The 18,165-nt window shown below is 42.5% G+C and overlaps 1 protein-coding gene across 1 annotated transcript in view; it reads right to left on the bottom strand.

Moving 5' to 3' along the window:
- Nucleotides 1–660: 660 nt before the first annotated feature.
- KCNK13 (potassium two pore domain channel subfamily K member 13) overlaps nt 661–18,165 on the bottom strand; it is a 68,608-nt gene continuing 51,103 nt past the window's right edge. The window contains exon 2 of the mRNA XM_074585488.1: nt 661–2,959. Coding sequence (XP_074441589.1) covers nt 2,067–2,959 — 893 coding nt within the window. The 3' untranslated portion in view covers nt 661–2,066. The remainder of the gene's footprint in view (nt 2,960–18,165) is intronic.

Here is an 18,165-nt window from a genome sequence, read left to right as displayed (position 1 = left end):
CTAGGGTTTGGGAGCTGATTTGGATTTTACATGGATGCAAATTATGAAGGGATACTATTAGGGATATTCCACTGCTGCACAGCTGAGTTGATACCAAAATTTGGACTAATGGCTTCAGCTTGGAGCTCTTCTTGTAACTAAGGACAGCAGGTTTGACTTTTAATTGGGACATTTTAACTGTAATATGCCAAAGAGAGCTTGCAATACTTTTCACTAGTTAAGTAGAGTTGTTTCATCTAATATCTGGTTTTACTTTATTATATGAAAGGATTCCAAGAGGTATGTTTTTGTTTTCAAATTCAAATATTGCTTAACATGAGTATTAAAAAGTTATCCTACAGTATCAGGAACCTAAATAAAAGAACTTTTGGCCAGAATGAAAAGACAGGGTATGATATTAATTAATACAAATTATACTGAAGAGGCTATCTGTATTGTTCCGAATGAGAGAAATTAGGAACTGCATACTGGTGTTTTAAATTCCCTAAAATTGTAGTATTCTGCAGGGTTTTCTAGCTGTGAGAAAAAATTTAATCCTGATGCCTCTACTGTTCTCTTGACGGGGAATTGGATCAGGTCCTTTGTGACCAATTCTGCTTATTTACACTTTCATATACCATTTTGCTTTAATGCACTGCATGGTTGAAGGAGAATCAGGAATTAAGCCCAGTCTTCCTTCAATTCTTGCTAGACTTCATGTTAATTTAACCCCTTATTTCTCCAGTTATCTAATACAAAGTCACTGTCATTAAAGATCACCTTGTTTCCTGTTTTCATGTTTTTCTCACTGTTATTATTCTCACCGAAGTCTCCTTTCTAGTCATAATGAACACTTGGAGCATTTCATTGAGAAAAATGAGGAGTTAAACATTTTCTATTTCCCTAATCAAGACCCTGTCATTATCATCACTGAAAGCCAGAAAAACAGGTGAAGAATGACAGAATTACATGAAAGGTAAAAAGGACACTGCCGAAGTGAGTTTGTGATCACAGTCCCTTATAATAATACACTGAATGTTGGCATGGCAATCTAATTGCATACTAAAGCCTGTTGCGTAAACTCAGTTACTAGTTGCATTACATAATGATGATGCTCAATTGCATCAGTCACAACTGAGCATAATATGAATAGAAGTTTGGAAAAGTCTCTGATTGTTATTGTGGAATAATTCATACAACTCGTCAGTAGGACAGTTTTCCATTTAATTTGATATTTTTGAAACAGAAAGCCACAGTGATTCAATTCTAGAAGAAAAAGTAACCTAGAAAAAAAATCTCACGTTTTGCAAATGAAGAGAAGAAAACAAAAGTAGGATAAATTTTTATTCTATCACTTTTGACAGTATCCTTTTAAAGGGAAGACTAAATTAAATTCTAAAGACCAAATTCTCTTCTCATTGACATCACAATAGCTCCAGAGCAGTCCTAACAACTTTCATAGAATTACTCCAGATTTACAAAATATTAATGTCAGGAGAAGCTGGTTTTCCAAGCCTAGCTGTTTCACAACAGGAATACATTTTAAGAAGTGATATATAAAAGAAAGTAGTTTGTTTTTTTAATTCCATTAAATTAGATCTGCAATATCACAGAGAAAGGCTGATTCCTCTTTTTGTCTCAGATTAGCTACTTTCAAAAAACAGGTATGAGGAGCGTAAGACAGAAAGCTCAGAACAATCACTGAATTAAGAATGTGTTCAGTAGACACACTTGGTTTTTTCCCATAGCACAGACTTCTTATCCTGAAATCTGTATTTCACATAAATGGAGGAGAACAGGACATGGAAAACTGATCTGAAGGCTAAATTAAATTTCTCCTGCAGTGACCTGTGTGAGGAACAGAAGGAAGGTGAAGAAGGAAGGCTGAGACTGGTGTAATTCAAAGATAAAAGACACTAACTGACAGCCCCAAAAAAGCGTCGGAGGTTTTCCAACAGGAGGCATGCCGTTCACATCCATCCTACCCTCAGGCGACGCTCTCTCCCTAGCTATTTCCACTTGATTCACGTTGTTTCTCTACTTGTTGAAATGGTTCACACTGTTTCACTGTTATTACTGTTATTATTTTACCTATCCACACTTGTCTCTGCCAGTCTGTTATTCATAATTGCTAGGGCTCCAACCCCACCAGAGAATCCATTTTGCTTTGAATTAGAGCTCATTTGCCTCGGATAGCCATTAGCCGTTTCCGACAGCTGTTTCTGCATGATGGCCAGCGAGACTTTATTGGAGGCCAGGAAGTCTTTCATAGAGATCATCTCGCCTGACAGCCGGCGTCCGTCTGTGTCGCTTTCATTGACAACATCAGTCTCGATGGAGATGTTTCTCCGGCTGCGCACATTTCCTGGCATTACCACGTTCCTCCGTGAACGAAATAATTTTCTTTGGCATCTGTGGCAGCACCTGCAGTCCAGCTTCTTTAATATCCAGTTTATGGATTGTTTGATGACGATAGAGATCACGTTAAATAAGGAATAGATGCAGCACACCCCCATGAGTATGAAGACAAAATTGCCAAAGCGGTAAAGGCCTTGGCTCTCGTATTTGATGTTCTGGCTACTGACCAGATCACCAAAACCAATGGTACTGAAGGCCACGAAGCAGAAGTAAAGCGAGTCAAAGTAACTCCACCCTTCAATCGGTGTGTACATTGCAGAGGCACAGCAGGAAATTATGAGCGATGCTACACATAAAATCAGCATGACGTAGTACACGGAGGGCTTCCAGCCTGCCAGGCTATCCACCTCGGAGGTTCCCGAGCCCCGCCGGCCATTGTGAGGGAGGACCCCTTTCCTCCTCAGCTGTCTTTCGTGGCAGGACTTCATGACGTAGGCTATGACAGTGATCAAGCGCTCCAGGAACAGGTTAAAGAACAAAATGGTCCCTGCACATCCTATAAGGCCATAAAATATCAGAAAAATTTTGCCTCCAACGGTGGCTGGGGTGGTCATGCCAAACCCTGGAAGAAAAAACAGAACAGTTGAAAAAAATAAACGTGTAGCTATTGTGTCAGGAATTTTGTCACATGCAAAACTGAAGAACTGGCAGCAAATCCCTCTTGTACAGCTCAGCTCTGGGAAAAAGAGAGGACACTCTCCCCAGCTGTTACCCACTTGTGCCTGACCATGTCCCAGCAGTAAGGGGAAGGAAACTCATGCCAGCATTTCCTCCAGCATCAGAATGAAACAAAAAGCAGAAGAAACCACACTGGAAAGAAAAGAGAGTTTAGTGGAGGTCTGAATTTTGATCTGGTTGCTAGGCCCGCTCCATCATCCTTTGTGCCTTGGATCACTTCCAGGCTTCAGGGTTATCCCACCTGCTTCCTTCTCTCTGATGCTGTTCTGCATCATGGGTCTGCCCCAGGGGTGGCTCTTGCCTTGCAGGGTTCCGTCCCCACCAGATCTTTGTAACCCAAGGTGAAATTTTTCTGAATCTCACTTAGCTCCTGCCGTAAGCGTGAGTGGCACATCAGCCAGCACCCAGCACCCACCGCAGCCTGGCTGGGGAAGCCCAGGCTGGAAGTGCTTACTGGAGGAATCAGCCCCTTGTGGGGGTCCCTAGCAGATGTTAGAGCTGCCCTGTGTCCAACCCTGATGCCTGTCACCCATTATCAGCCCTCTTTTAAATCAGCATTGCTGAAGTTTTCCTATTTCTCTGTGTCCCATTCCACAGTCTGTACGTGAGTCTTAACAAAAGTCTCCTCCAGTCTCATTCCCTCTTGTGGGATTTCTCAGGTCAGAGGTGCTTCAGTCTTCTCTCAAATCCCTCCCATCTTAAAGCCTGCAAATAGCAATTTTGTTTTGGTTAAAACTATTGATAAGACAATCTTGTTTTAATAAGATATTACTAAAGAATAAAAAGTATGTCCAGAACATCATTGAGCAAATTGCAGTAATACCCATGATAAATAACTTTGCTGCTGTTTTATTAGGATTAATAAGGGATTACATAACTGACCAATTAAGCCAGGGCAATCTTGCCAAGAGGATAGAAAAATCATGTTGTACACAAGACACTGTTATTTGTTTCCCTCTTTTTGTAATTCTGAGGTGCTAATTATGAAATAAAGGCATGAGGCTCTGTGAAATAAAGGAAATCACATGCAGTGTGATACCCTTGTGCTTGGAAGACTGCAGTGTGAAGAGACCATGTTTCCAACAGCACTGACCTGCACTCATCTTCCCTTCACTAGAAACCTGGTACCAGCACAGATTCCTCTCTAACAGTGCTCCTGCCTCTCATGGTTAAGTGACAGCTCTCACCGTCACCCCTCTGGCACAGCCCCGTCGCAGCAACAGCCCCAAGCATGGGCTTTCGAGAGTGTCCGTGTCTTCATCTGCATCCACAGCTAAACCTCAGCATCCAGACGACTTACAGGAGGCTCAAGCCTCCTCATCAAATTTCTGTGCTAGAGAGAGCTGGGCTGCAGCTCTGCCCTGTGCGGAACAGCACCATGAGACAAACCACATAGACAAAACGTTCTTTGTGACAAGAATGTTTTGCCATTGTTCCCCTTGGCACTCAAATGTTCCCACTCACTTTCTACCTTCCCCTTCTGCTCCATGACCTGATCCCCCTATAATCCTAGTTTTGATCCTTATTTTCTGCACAGTCTGGTTTATATGCAAGTCATGACCTCCACCCTGTGGACAGACCCGTAAAGACCGACGGACGATGGGAACCGCTCTGCAGCTGGTGGCATCTGCCCAAAGCAGACGGTGGGGAGGGCGGTGGGGGCTGACATGTCCCTGTCCCACCCTGCGCTTTGAAGAAGAGAAGTGGCTGCAGGCTGGGCAGAGGCGGAAAGCTGGGTAAGGGCAAAGGGCATCTCTCACAGCATAAAGCAAATGCCTTGGGAAGAGAAACGTAGTTCAGGGTCACATCTCCGGTGTGGCATTATGCCTCTGGGCTGCTTCCCACAGGCCCCTCTCGGGATCCTGCTGCTGGCATCATGGCCAGAGCCTGAGCTCCTCACGTTCCTTTGTTTAGTCGACTGGATTTTGTCTTTCAGCTCAGTTGTGTGGGTAAAAACCCACTAGCAAAGCCTTTACAAAGGCACCCATTGGGGGTTGGACTAGATGATCTTTAAAGATCCCTTCCAATCCAAACTATTCTATGATTCTATGAATCTATGATTTTGAAACAGGCATGATGGGAAATGCACGATGAGCTATCAATACCAAAATATGCGAAACATTGATTCAGAGAGGCAATGAGGCTCTGACTGTGTCTCCACCCCTTGTCAGCTCCTCCTCTTCAGCAGAGGCACTGTTTTGACCTCCTGGAGTAAATGTAATTTTTTGTTCATTTTTCTATTTACAAATCTCAATATGTAGTAATCAATAGTAACATTTCCAAAGAAGCACTAAAATGAAAAACCTAAAAGCAGCATAAAAATATGAATTTAACAAGTATTTTCCTTCAAAGATTATTTGTCTTAAATGAGCTATAAGCTTTTAGTTCCAGAAATAACTTAAATTCTTGAAATGCTTTGTGTTTCCACGTATTGGGCCACACTATGCCTGGTTAACTTTCATCATCACAGTATTACACCTGGGATTAATTTGGGATGCTCTGTTATAGAATAGGAGTTGTTTGACAGTAAGTACATTTTTCTCCAAATGGGCACATTTGAAATATTCATAAATCCAAGTAAATTTGGTGAATTGTTTCAGCCAAGAAATGCAGGAGGGCAAATTTGTAAAAGGCTGAAACAGTTGAAATGAAACTAAATGTTCTCTTTTGGCATTTTTGTTATAAAACTTTTCATTTCGATTTATCAATCACCCTTTGGTTAAAAAAAAATTCAGTTGGAAGTAAAAAGAACGGAAAAAAAATGCTTTGAAAAATCTTTCAGGCTTTTAAAGTTTCATAAACTTGAAGTGGAACACAACATTTCACCAATGATCAAACCAAACCTATCAAAAATTTCATTATATTTTATCCTTCTGAAAGACCTAAAACAACTCTGTTCCTATACAACTTCAAATCAAGTTTTTTTCCTGTTTTTTCCCACTGGTCATCAAACGAGAAATGCACTGCTTGTTAATTTCTACTAAAAAGTGAATTCTTTCAAAAACCTTTTTCATACAACAGCCCTGCAAACACTAGCTGGAAGTAAATTGTTATCTTTGGTGGGATCTGCCTCTTTTTTCCCCCCAAATTTCTGTAAGGAAAAATGTGGCTTATTCATGGACAAAAAGGTAGGGCAACAGGATTTGCTCTTGTTTTAGTAAAATTACTGATGATCTTGTGCTGTGCAAACACAGAGGCTCCATAAGCCAATTCTTCCATGAGGTCAGTGAAAGCTCTCATACCAAAACTCTCCTGTCTAACCTAAGGACCCCAAAATAAGCCTGTTTTCTCCGTGCTGGGATCACACACATTACTCGAGCATCAGAGGAGCCGTGAGCTGTTCTCTCTGAGAGCAAAGACAACCCTTAGCACAGCAATGTCTGTCCTAGGGGCAGGTATCTCCGTAAGTCCTGGAGGTATGGACATATCTCCCCATGTCCCCTCTGTGTCCTGGACCTGGTCAGGGCTTGCGGTTGCTCCTTTGCGCGGAATGACGTGAGCGAAGGCTGGCGCAGAGCTGGGTGACATCTCCACATGAACCTGAGACATGCACCCAGAGCTGGTAGCTGCAAAGTGCAGCTGTGTTCCCCCCCCCAAGACACAGCATTAGTGCCTCACCATGTATTTTCCAGAAGATTGATGAGACACTATCAAAAGCTGTATTTATCCCCTCTCTTCAGTTTCAGATACTCTACAGGGCAAGGGACTAAAAAAAGTCGATTCCCTACTTTGCTTGTAAAATGCCTTTTTTTCCTTCCACTATAGAAAGGGAGAATGGAGTCTGGGGTGCCACTACAGCATTTGAAAACTGAAGTATTGCAGCATTTAAATATATTTTTTTTTTTGCAAAAATGTAATGTGAAAAAATGCCTGGCAGGTCTCTCCGTAGCAGCTGAGAGTTTCTCTGACATGCCACATGAGATGCTGCCTACCCAACAAACTGAACCAGAGAGCAACAGGCCACGAGGTACCTGAATTACTGTTGATATGCTTGATTGAGGATGCATTTTTAATCCAAAATATTTAAATTTGCAGCTCAAATATGTCAGTTGAAGTCTTGGCACTATGGTAGGACACCTATTGCTCTTTCTATTGGTGTCCTTCTCCAGTCCCTGCACCATCCCAGGAGAATCGCGCTTCCCCTGCCTCCTGTTGGGGTACCTCAGAACCGGAGCAGCAGCCCCCATTTCCACGCCCGTGACCTGTACAGTGCATACTGCAGTTGTGTAGCTAAGCCTTCCTAGTTGCTTGGCTTTTCTTACAGCAAAAATGATGGGTTTAGAAGCAATTGCCATCTTTTTGCTTTCCACCTACTGCAGGCGTGGTCATCCCGGTTCTATCTGCCAGCTGAAGGGTGTCAGCTGCCCTGGGATTAGAGACCTCGGGCGAGCAGGACCAAGCTGCAAGGACACAGCATCGCCGTACTGGGTCAGACCGCTGTCTTTGACAGTGAAAGAATATGCGAAAATGTGAATAGGGAAGAAAATACAAACAGAGTGATCTTTCCCTGGGGTATCCTCCCAGCTCACAGAAACCACCAGTTTAGATGCGTTGAGGACATGACGTTTAACAATTTGATCATCAATCTTGTCAAATCATTTTTCAAATCATTTATACTCTTGGTATCCATTAAAGCTGAGGCAGTAAATTCCACAATGTAATTATGCTTTGTGAAAAAGAAGCCTTTGTCTAACCTGCTGCCTGACAATTCATTTCAGACTTCTCACTTTTTGCAGTTAGCTGTAGCAATCATCATTCTCCACGCACATTCTCCCTTTACCTTCCCCCTTCTGATTTTACAGACTTGTATTATTTCCTTCTCTTTCATTTCTTCCCCAGTCTGAGGAAGTCTATCACATTCATTCTCTGGTTTTCAGCTTGCTAAGACATACTTCTAACCAGCCCTATTACCTTTCTTGTTTCTTTTCTACCTTAATAGTCTTTCAAAGATAAAGGAGCAGGACCAGAACCATATACAGTATTCGCAATGAAAAAGTACTTTGAATTTATGCAGGGCATACTGACGTGTTGTGCTTTGCTCTCTTTTTCATAGGAATTGCTATTGACCACTGAACTGATATTTTCAGCAACCTATCCACAGCCGGTCCGAGCTCCCTTGGTGGCTGTCTTGGAGCTCTTCAACGTCTGACCGTAGTTACATCTGTCTTTTTCCGTGTACATTACTTTGCGTTTGTTACCACTGAATTTCATCGCATTTTTTTACTTAATTATTCAGTAAGATGAGATCCTTCTACAGTTCATTATAGTCCTGAATACTTCTCTGTCCTAAGGAAATGTTGTTATCTATTTATTTAGCTCTTTTCTGACATTGTTTGTGACTGCTGAAATGTGCAGGTGTCAGCAAAGAGCCTCAGAGGCCCTGTTGCTAATCTGCTTCCATTTTGAAAACCCAATATTGATACCTAGACTTTTCTTCTATTCTTGTTAAACAGTTATTTATCAACAATAGGACTCCACTTTTCATCCCATTAGAGTTTTATTTCTTTAGAGGCTTTGATGAAGATATTTGTGAGAAAGCTTTTTGAATGTGCAGGTATGCTGTCATTTTGTGAGACGTGACTTCCTTCTACAAAGGCTGTATCACTTTTTTGAGCATCCCGACTAATTGTATTCTTGTTTACACTTTCCTAATGTGCCTCTGTGGAAAACAGACTTACTGGCCTATTGCTTCTAGGAACATATTTGCAGCCTTTTATAGAAATTGTTGCTACATTTGCTATCTTTCCTTCTCCTTGCACCAAACCCTATTTTAGGCTATAAACCACACTAAGTTAAGCAGCCGTTTCATGTTTGACTTCTTTTATAAGTCCTTGAAAGCACAAAAAACTTCAGTCATGGCAGTTGGAAAGAGATTACTCAGATATGAGAAATAGAGAAGAAACCAACAGTCAAATATATAGAAGGGAAATGACTTAGCGAGCAATTAGCGCAGCAGTCTGATCCATACAGCGTAACAGTGAAAGAGAAACAAGTTCAACTGGCAGCCCGGGAATCAAACACAGAATGAAATTATGAAATCGTACAAAAGAGGAAATAAAAGCAGTGGCTGACACTTGGAGATTATTTGAAAATACAAGATCTCTTCTTGTGATGCAGAAATAAAAACAGGAAACAACTGCAGGGGAAAAAAAAGCTAGCGGTTTTTTTTTTTTATGGTATTAGAGAATGCTGATGAAATTTAGTGAACTTTTTTTTACAAGTTGGGTGACATTTCCGGAAAAAGCCTAATTTCAAGTAAAAATTGAGATTATAGTTAATCAAATGGGAATCACATCATTCTGAGTTGGGAAAATTGAATGTTTTTAAGGTACTGAAACATGTTTCAATTGATTTGTTAGACATGTCTGCAGATATGGCACTATATTATCACCACTGATAGATACGCATGACAAATTCTAATTTACCAGCCCAGCAATGAAGAAAGCCTTTTTGGTAAAAATTTCAGATTTCTACTCTGAAATCAGTATGATACAATTTGCCTGTGTCGCATGATCCATTGACTACTATAAACTGGTGTTACCTTTCCTAACATTCAGCTGAACTGAGCAACTACATTCCTTGTAACTTCAATTTTTCCTTCGACTATTGTGGTTTGGTTTTTTTCATATATAGCTCAAGCAAGAATTCAGATTTGTTTGCTGAATATTCATCCTAACTCTGAATTTCTCTGTAGCAGAGCTACATTTTCAGACGTTGCAAGGAATTTAAACTCCAAATAGAGTCAATAAAAGTTTTCTAAAGCGCTGCACACCTCCTACGCAACACAATTTTGCAGATTTTGTCTTGGCAGCAACACTTCTAATATGAAGACTCTCACCACAAAGTGCTCTAAAATCCACCTGTGTGTTCAGGTTATATTGTGTGCATATTCCAAGAGCATACAGGTTACTTATACAAAGGAACAATGAAAAAGTGCAAACACATTGATAGTATAATATAACCATGCTTCATGATTTCCTGAAGCAAGTACTGGGTGTAATCAAAGAAAAGCAAGCAGCTGTTAATTCTTATCAATAGCCAGTTTCATAAGAAGAACTGATGTTCAACAGGAAGTTCTCCTAAAGCAGAAGGTAAATATTGACTAACATTAAGCAAATATTGGTCTCAATCTACCAGTAGCATGCTTATATTGAAATCTAACAAGAGGAAACAGGCATCAACTTTCTATAATTAAGCAACTCTACAATCTAGTCTCTCTATTTTCTTTTCTCAATACCTTGATGTATCGGCCTCTGAAAATCCAGAAAAGCTGAATTAAAATGAGCACCAGCCTCCAAAAGCCAGACCCCTGGGACTTGGCTATGCAGCCGTCCCACCCAGCCCTTCTCACTCTGCCCAGGTCCCCCAGCCCCGTCACATCCCCGTTCCCCAGACACGTCCAAGGGGGCACGGCCCAGGGGACTCCTGGCATGTCACAGACACAACACGTAGCCTCAGGGAATCCAGCTGCCTACTCCAGGCTGGTTTTAGATAATTTCATCTTTTCTATTGTAAACTACTCCAGCACTACCAATTGCTGTAAGTGTTTCTCCTGGATCTTTACCCACGCTGATCTCCCTTTGCCTGGTGGCACACGGCTCAGAGTGTTTTAATTCTAGATGTCCTGACATTCACAGATTACATTAATTAAAGCTTCATTTTTCATTTCCTAGTACGCTTGATGCCGTGAACGAGTGTGAGAAACAGTTCATCAATCCTAATCCGTCATGAATGAAGCCTGGCGCACCAAGTGTAACATGTCTGTAGGAAGACTAGGACCAGACATATATATTTTACAGTTAATTTTGGATCATGAGATTGGATCTTTCTATTGTTCTGCAAAACATCTCTCTTTTCTGAGAGGTTTTGTTTCCTTTTTCAATGTCTGCAGTTTGCTGCTTCTGCTTTTCCCACAACGAGGAAGTGGGTAGAAAGAGGGGGAAACACTATAGCAACAATAATGAATCATTGTGATGTTAGAAATATAAATATCACCGTGAAACAGCTTTGCAGTTTAACCTACGATCAGAGCTCTTTGTCTGTGATGTTGTGGCTGTATTCCTAATGCATTTTCTGTTTATTTGATTAACTCTTTTCCTTGTTTTTCTCTCTCAGCTCTACTTTGGTCATGACTCACTGGGGAAATGATGAATTTCACCAGTGGAACAATCACTAGAAAATGATTGAGAATAATGACAGGTGTGAACCAAGCTAAATAGGACCAAGACTTTCAACTGCAGTGAAAAGATCATCAAGAAAATAGTAATTAGGAAAGAGAAATACAGAAAGACTTAGATACCTGCAAAGATGCTGACCCTCCTTCCCTCAGACACATTCTGCACTGAACTACCCACATACGCATATTTTGTGCTTCTAAAAGAGAAGCAGAAGAAACAACTCTAAGAGAAGCTGTACTTCAAAGTCTTACTGAAAAAATGTCCTGTACTGCGTACTGTTCCTACAGTGTGCAGACATCAATAATTTGGCAAAATTCACTTCTGCCACAATAGACTATGCTGGTGCTGTTGGAGCGCAACAAGTAGTCCTAGGAAAATTCTAGCTCTGCTGGAGTAATTGTTACCCATAGGAACTCTTGTAGGAAGAGCTAAAGCTCTCTCAAATCATCTCACATCACTCCCCTTATGACACTGCTGTGTCAGCAAGCTTATAACAGAGTCCTGTCCAGAAAAGAAATGGGGACATTAAGTCCTTCCCAGGAAGAGAAGAAAAAGACACATTTATGTGAAGACGACTTTCACTGTGTGAGAGCAGATGTCCATGGAAGCAGACACGGTGCTGTCACAGCTACCTGACAGCAGTAAACTTGGCCTTGGGTCGAATTTCTGATATGAAAAAAAATGTCCAGTGTGGTTCGTTTTGCTAAGTGCATGCAGTAATCACACACACACATGCACGCACCCCCCTCTGTGATTTCCCATCAGTGGAAGCTCAGCATCTGAACTGCGTGGCTGCCTGGTGAGACAAATTTACATTCGTGGAAGTGGTCAGAACCATTCCTTTCAACGTCTCGACCCTCTCTCTGACTACGAGGGCAGAATGAGCTAGCTGACTCCTGAAACTCTCCTTTACTGCAACAATTATTTGACAAAATTATATTTTATCAGGGACAGCCTGGTGCGTGGCAGCATTTACTTCATTGGCAATGCTGTTTTCTCATGCAGATGGCTACATGGTGGCGAAGGGCTCAGCCTGCCCAGGAAGGCAGGGGACGCGGGGCTGTAACAGTGCTCCTTTGTGCAATACGCTCTTCTGTTTCCAGATCTCCTTGCCCAACCAAGCTCTGTGCCTCCCGCCCGGCCGTCCCGAGCACTCGGTGGAGCTGTAAAACCTAGAAATGTCTCCAGGGCTATTAGAGCTGAGTCACTGCCGCAGATACACTGCTTCGCTGAGTGACCGGCTGCTTGGTGACCTGGGACCCTGCCTTGAGCAGCATTGCTGCTGCTTCCTTCTGCGCCCGTCTGCACCCGCAATGTCGTGTTCCGCCAGGCTGAGAGAGATGTAACCTGCAGAGCTCCTGGCAGGGTTAAGTCCATTCCTAAAGGGCAATACTGATGTTGAAACTAATGATATTAGATGTTCTGGTGAAAAAATAAGTATAGTTACCCAAGTACATTCTACACTTTCTTGTATATATTGAGATTTTTTTCCCCTCTCTAACTTGTTTGGAGAGTTCTCAAACCTGGCAGACAGCACTCTCGCCACTGTTTCACTGAGGCTGAAGGACAGGAGGGAGATGCTGCTTTGAGGACTGCACCAGTCCCGTGCACAGTCTGTGCCACCGTGGGGATATAAAAGACCCGTGTAAGAGATTGTGCGTAAGAGCGTAGAGTAGAGATGATGTAGAGTGGAGATGATCGTTGGACTCAATGATCCCAAGGGTCTTTTCCAACCTAAATGATTCTATGATTGCTTTGCCCCTGAGAAAAGCCTTCTGAGAACCCAATCGTGTAACACAGACGTAGGTTAGTGCCATGCCGAGTGTGTGAATGGGACTTTGAGGGTAGAAATAGCAAAATCTCAGGGCTTTCACCAATTTGTTTTTTGGAGAGCGTAAGAAAAGCTGGTTTTGTTTTAGTGTATGATGTGAGGCAACGTCTGTATTTAGCACAGCGAAGTTCAGCTCACAGTGAGTCACTGTTAAAACCAGAGCGGAGAGCTGGATACCTGTTACTGCCCTTCTCTCGTTTCAAGTATACAAACCGCATGTTGTGGCTTGAACAGAAACCTAGCTTAAGAAAAGCTTCCAGTGTTAATAAATCTCGAAGACGAAAGTAAAAAAAATGCTAAAGGGACAAGACTGGATGAAAAATATAATAAAAATTCAATTTTAATAGACAACATTTTTATGGGTCTGTTGATACCTCTGTTATAAAGTCTGTATAGCCCTTAAATAATACATAACTCTTTGTGAGAGAGAGCCTCTATAATTTTCATTACTGTAAGTTTCTTGTATAAGATAATTTATGAGAACCCTGCCATTCTGCTTTATATAATTAAGGTTATATTTTATTTAAAGTTCATTCAAGGTCTTGTGTAAGAAATGTACACAGCCTTGCTACAGCTCCTGTGCTATCATAAATTCAATGTATAAATATTTTACACCTACATTCTGGTTTCCCTTTGTAATTTTTATGTTGTTTTTGAAGCCTGAGGTGCTATGCCCGGTGCCTTTCCGTCATCCCTAGATAGATCTGCAAGTCTGTACACCTTTTGTGGTACTATAGGGATAGAACAGGGCTCAGTTTTGAAAACACCTTATTATTGTTTTCAAACTTTTTTGTGACTTGTTGAACAGTCATTTAAAGGTTTGTGTAGTTTTGATTTAGTCTTAAAACATCAAATTTTTTATCTATCTAAAATAACCTAAATTTTAATGACACATTTGTATTGAATATTTAATTAAGTATGAATATTAATATTTCGTATGAAAAGGTACTTGAGCCTTATACAGGGGTGCAACACCACATCTGGTCCAGCCTTACCACTCATCAGAGCCAGACATCAATAGTCTGGCAGGCTCTAAATGGCAGAATAATATCGATAACTCCACTGGGGCTACAAAAGTGTTTGAGAGCTCAATTACATCTACACCGCTACTTCCCAGCCCCGGGGAAGGCAGCCCGGGTTCAGCCCCCGCAGCTGTTTGCAAGCGCGCTGCAGAGGCCGGCTTCCCCCTCTCTCCTCCATAGACACCTCTGGCCACCATGGTGACACCAAGCCACCATCCCCTTTTGGGTGCAAACCTGCACGTGTGCCACCCCAAGACGACCTGAAACCCCACGTGGAAATGTGTTTAGCAGCTCATACCTTGGTACGGGTACTGTAATAACGGCGAGTGTTAGTTCTGCGTAAAGTGGCGGAGAGCGCTAACAGACAAGTAGCACCAACTACAATTCAGCGAGCAAAGTTGTTAGTGCCCCTGTCCCCCTGCTCAGGCCTCTGGTGGAGGATGCAGCCCTAAGGCCAGTCTCTGAGCCTATTGGGAACCAGCTTTTCCTCTTGGGAAACAGGTTTATGCTATTTCTTTTTAGAGGAATGAAAGCCCTACATTTTACAATTTAAAAAAATAAAGTTCTGTTTGATGCCTTGATCAAAGAAGGATGCTAAAGCAGTAGTGTTTCTCTTGTTCAAAGTAAATAAATTAAAAATAATTAGATTACTATGTGCTGGAGGGATCACAGAATCGCAGAATGGCAGGGGGTTAGAGATGATCAGAGGGCTGGGGCACCTCTCCTATGAAGACAGGCTGAGTGTTGGGGTTGTTCAGCCTGGAGAAGGCAAGGCTCCGGGGAGACCTTATAGCAGCCTTCCAGTACCTGAAGGAGGCCTACAAGAAAGCTGGAGAGGGACTTTTTACAAGGGCATGTAGTGATAGGACAAAGGGTGGACAAGAATCTCAACATGAGCCGGCAATGTGCCCTTGGAGCCCAGAAAGCCAACCGCATCCTGGGCTGCATCAAAAGAAGCGAGGCCAGCAGGGCGAGGGAGGTGATTCTACCCCTGTACTCCACTCTGGTGAGACCCCACCTGGAGTACTGCGTCCAGCTCTGGAGTCCTCAGCACAAGAAGGACAGGGACGAGTCCAGCGGAGGGCCACAAAGATGTTCAGAGGGCTAGAGCACCTCTGCTCTGAGGACAGGCTGAGAGAGTTGGGGTTGTTCAGCCTGGAGAAGAGAAGGCTCCGCGGAGACCTTATAGCAGCCTTCCAGTACCTAAAGGGGGCCTACAGGAAGGATGGGGAGGGACTCTTTATCAGGGAGTGTAGTGATAGGACACAGGGTAACGGTTTCAAACTGAAGGAGGGTAGATTCAGGTTGGATATTAGGCAGCAATTCTTTACTGTGAGGGTGGTGAGGCAGTGGAACAGGTTGCCCAGGGAGGTTGTGGATGCCCCATCCCTGGAAGTGTTCAAGGCCAGGCTGGATGGGGCTTTGATCAGCCTGGTCTAGCGGTAGGTGTCCCTGCCCAGGGCAGGGGGGTTGGAACTAGATGATCTTTAAGGTCTCTTCCAACCCAAACCATTCTATGATCCTATGATTCTATATATATACACAAAAATGAAAACAAAAATATCTGCATCAGATAAGCATTTGTATGTATGATGAATACATATATGCGTATATAAACCTTTTTTTCTGTTGAACAGTCTAGTTTGCTAACAATAAGCAGTAACTTCAAGCCATAATTCATCTTGTCAGGGTAATACTTTGTCTGAATTGTGAATGTAATTAACAGTGTTTCAAGGGCTTGTTTTCAGTCAATCAGTCTGCGTAAACATCATTACTTCGGCTATTGAGGAATAGGAACATAATGTTGTGTACTAATTAAGCTATAGGGGAAGGGAAGGGAAGGGAAGGGAAGGGAAGGGAAGGGAAGGGAAGGGAAGGGAAGGGAAGGGAAGGGAAGGGAAGGGAAGGGAAGGGAAGGGAAGGGAAGGGAAGGGAAGGGAAGGGGAAGCTGGACACAGATAAGGAAAGCTAATTTTTGGTAACATGAAAAAACAGTATGTGTGTGTGTGTTGGTGTGTGATTACATTTTCCTAAGGAATTTTGAGCCTTATCTTGATGGCAGAGAGGAAGGTTGGGAGCCAAGTGCCTCAGCATTGCGACCTCCAAGGAACAGAAAACCTCACCCAGAAAATGAGGTTAGCCTGATGCTTGGGTACATCAAACTGAAGGACAGATCAAAGGAGCATAGCACATAAGACAGCACAAACACTGCTTTAGTTCCTTGGAGACTGGCAGACAGCCCCCAAAAAAGCTAAGAATAAGGACAAAACATTCACAGTTCCCAAGCAGGTGCTGCAGGGACTGCAAATGCAAAGCAAGGACCATAAGCTCACATCATATAGAAAAGGCTTGTGGTATGGTATGTAGTAAGGCTTTTGAAATATTCTGCATAAAAGCAGAAGCAAATATTAATATTTTGATTAAAATTACAAAAACTGGTAGACAATGCTGATGGCAAACATTATCAGAGATTTCAGTAAATATCTATCATTGGAGAACTGGTGGCAGAACTGACAATTCGGTGAGCGCTTGTGATGAGTGTATGATGATGAACTTTGAATTTCTTATGCATTAATCTGTGTCTCAAAAGCTAGGCGTTATGAAGGGGACAAAGGGTATTTCTCACCCTTTTTGACATTTCGAAAGCAAAAACTTATGCTGGGGGGTGCTGAAAGATGGACAGTTGGGAATAAAACCTGAATTTGTGAAGTAATCATAGAATCACAGAATAGTCTGGCTTAGAAGGGACCTTTAAAGATCATCTTGTCCGATCCCCCTGCCATGGGCAAGGACATCTTTCACTAGATCAGGTTGCTCAACCTGAATAATGTCAGGCTACACCGAAGAATACATCACCTACACAAGAAGCGTTATTGCTAGCAGGTGCAAAAATACCCAAACTTAGGACAACACCACAGAGGAGGAAAAAAAAATAATCCATGAAATGTGACAGCAACAGAGCGCATAGTGAAGTTTGGCGTGGAGAAAAGAGTAAGTCCTTGCTGAAACAGTGTGCTGGCTTCTATCCGCATGACAACAAGGTGTATAGTTTTGTTTTAAAGAATGTCTTGCTTTTTCAAAATGCAAGGACTTGCTAAGTCCCTGGCTAGTGGATATTCTAAATGTAATGCCTGTGTCCCTTCCTGTGACGCCAGAGACGCTCTTTGAGTGACAGGTCTAGTGGCGTATGTCTGTAAGACAAGCCTAAGATCCGTGACCCAGCCTACTCGTATGATTTTACAGATCCAAACATTTATGTAAACAAAAGGACCTCTATGTAAACTAGGACAGGGAGGTTCACACTGTGCTACTCCAAATCCTCCATAGCAACTTTAGCTCACTGTCAAAGTATTGTGCCATTGAAAATGTTAAAAAAAAGCCCAACACAATACCTACTGGGAGGACTGATTCTCTGCTTACCTATCTGGATGATGACCCATCCTGCTCTCAGGCACACTCAAAATCTCAGCCTCAGCTGCCTTACCCACACAATTAAACAAGAACAAGACAAGCACGCAGAGGAGGGTAGAACTGAATGAGATTATAACACGATGATAAAGAATGGTCAAAAGCTACAAAGCTGGGCGTTTTCAGATATAACTGGACAAGTTCCCGTGCAACCTGCTCTACGTGAACCTGCTCTGGGTTGGACTGGATTGGTTGGACTGGATTATCTCCAGAGGTCCCTTCCAACCCCTACCATTCTGTGATTCTGTGACTCTGTGGGATCCTGTGAAGTGATGTAGGAAGGATGTCCCAGAATCAGGCGGAGGGCCTCCGGAGACTGGCCAGTCCAGTCCCCCAGCTCAGAGCAGGGTCTCCCAGGCACAGCAGGTGTCCAGTTGGATGGGACTTCATCTAGAGAATAAAAGGGATGCCAGGCTTTCCAGTCAGATATTTATAGATTTGTGGAAATAAAATCATACTTTAATGACGTTTGGAAACAGAGACGTTCATATATGCAAAGATAAAGCTGAAGCGAATCCTTTCAGAAGTAAAACTGTGAAACCGTTTTTGAAACACTTTTGATTAAACACCCAACCGTAGCCTTTGAGAGACC

Source organism: Larus michahellis, chromosome 4, assembly GCF_964199755.1.
Source record: "Larus michahellis chromosome 4, bLarMic1.1, whole genome shotgun sequence".
In the NCBI taxonomy this organism is placed as follows: Eukaryota; Metazoa; Chordata; class Aves; order Charadriiformes; family Laridae; genus Larus; species Larus michahellis.
This window is presented reverse-complemented; position numbering and strand designations above follow the sequence as displayed.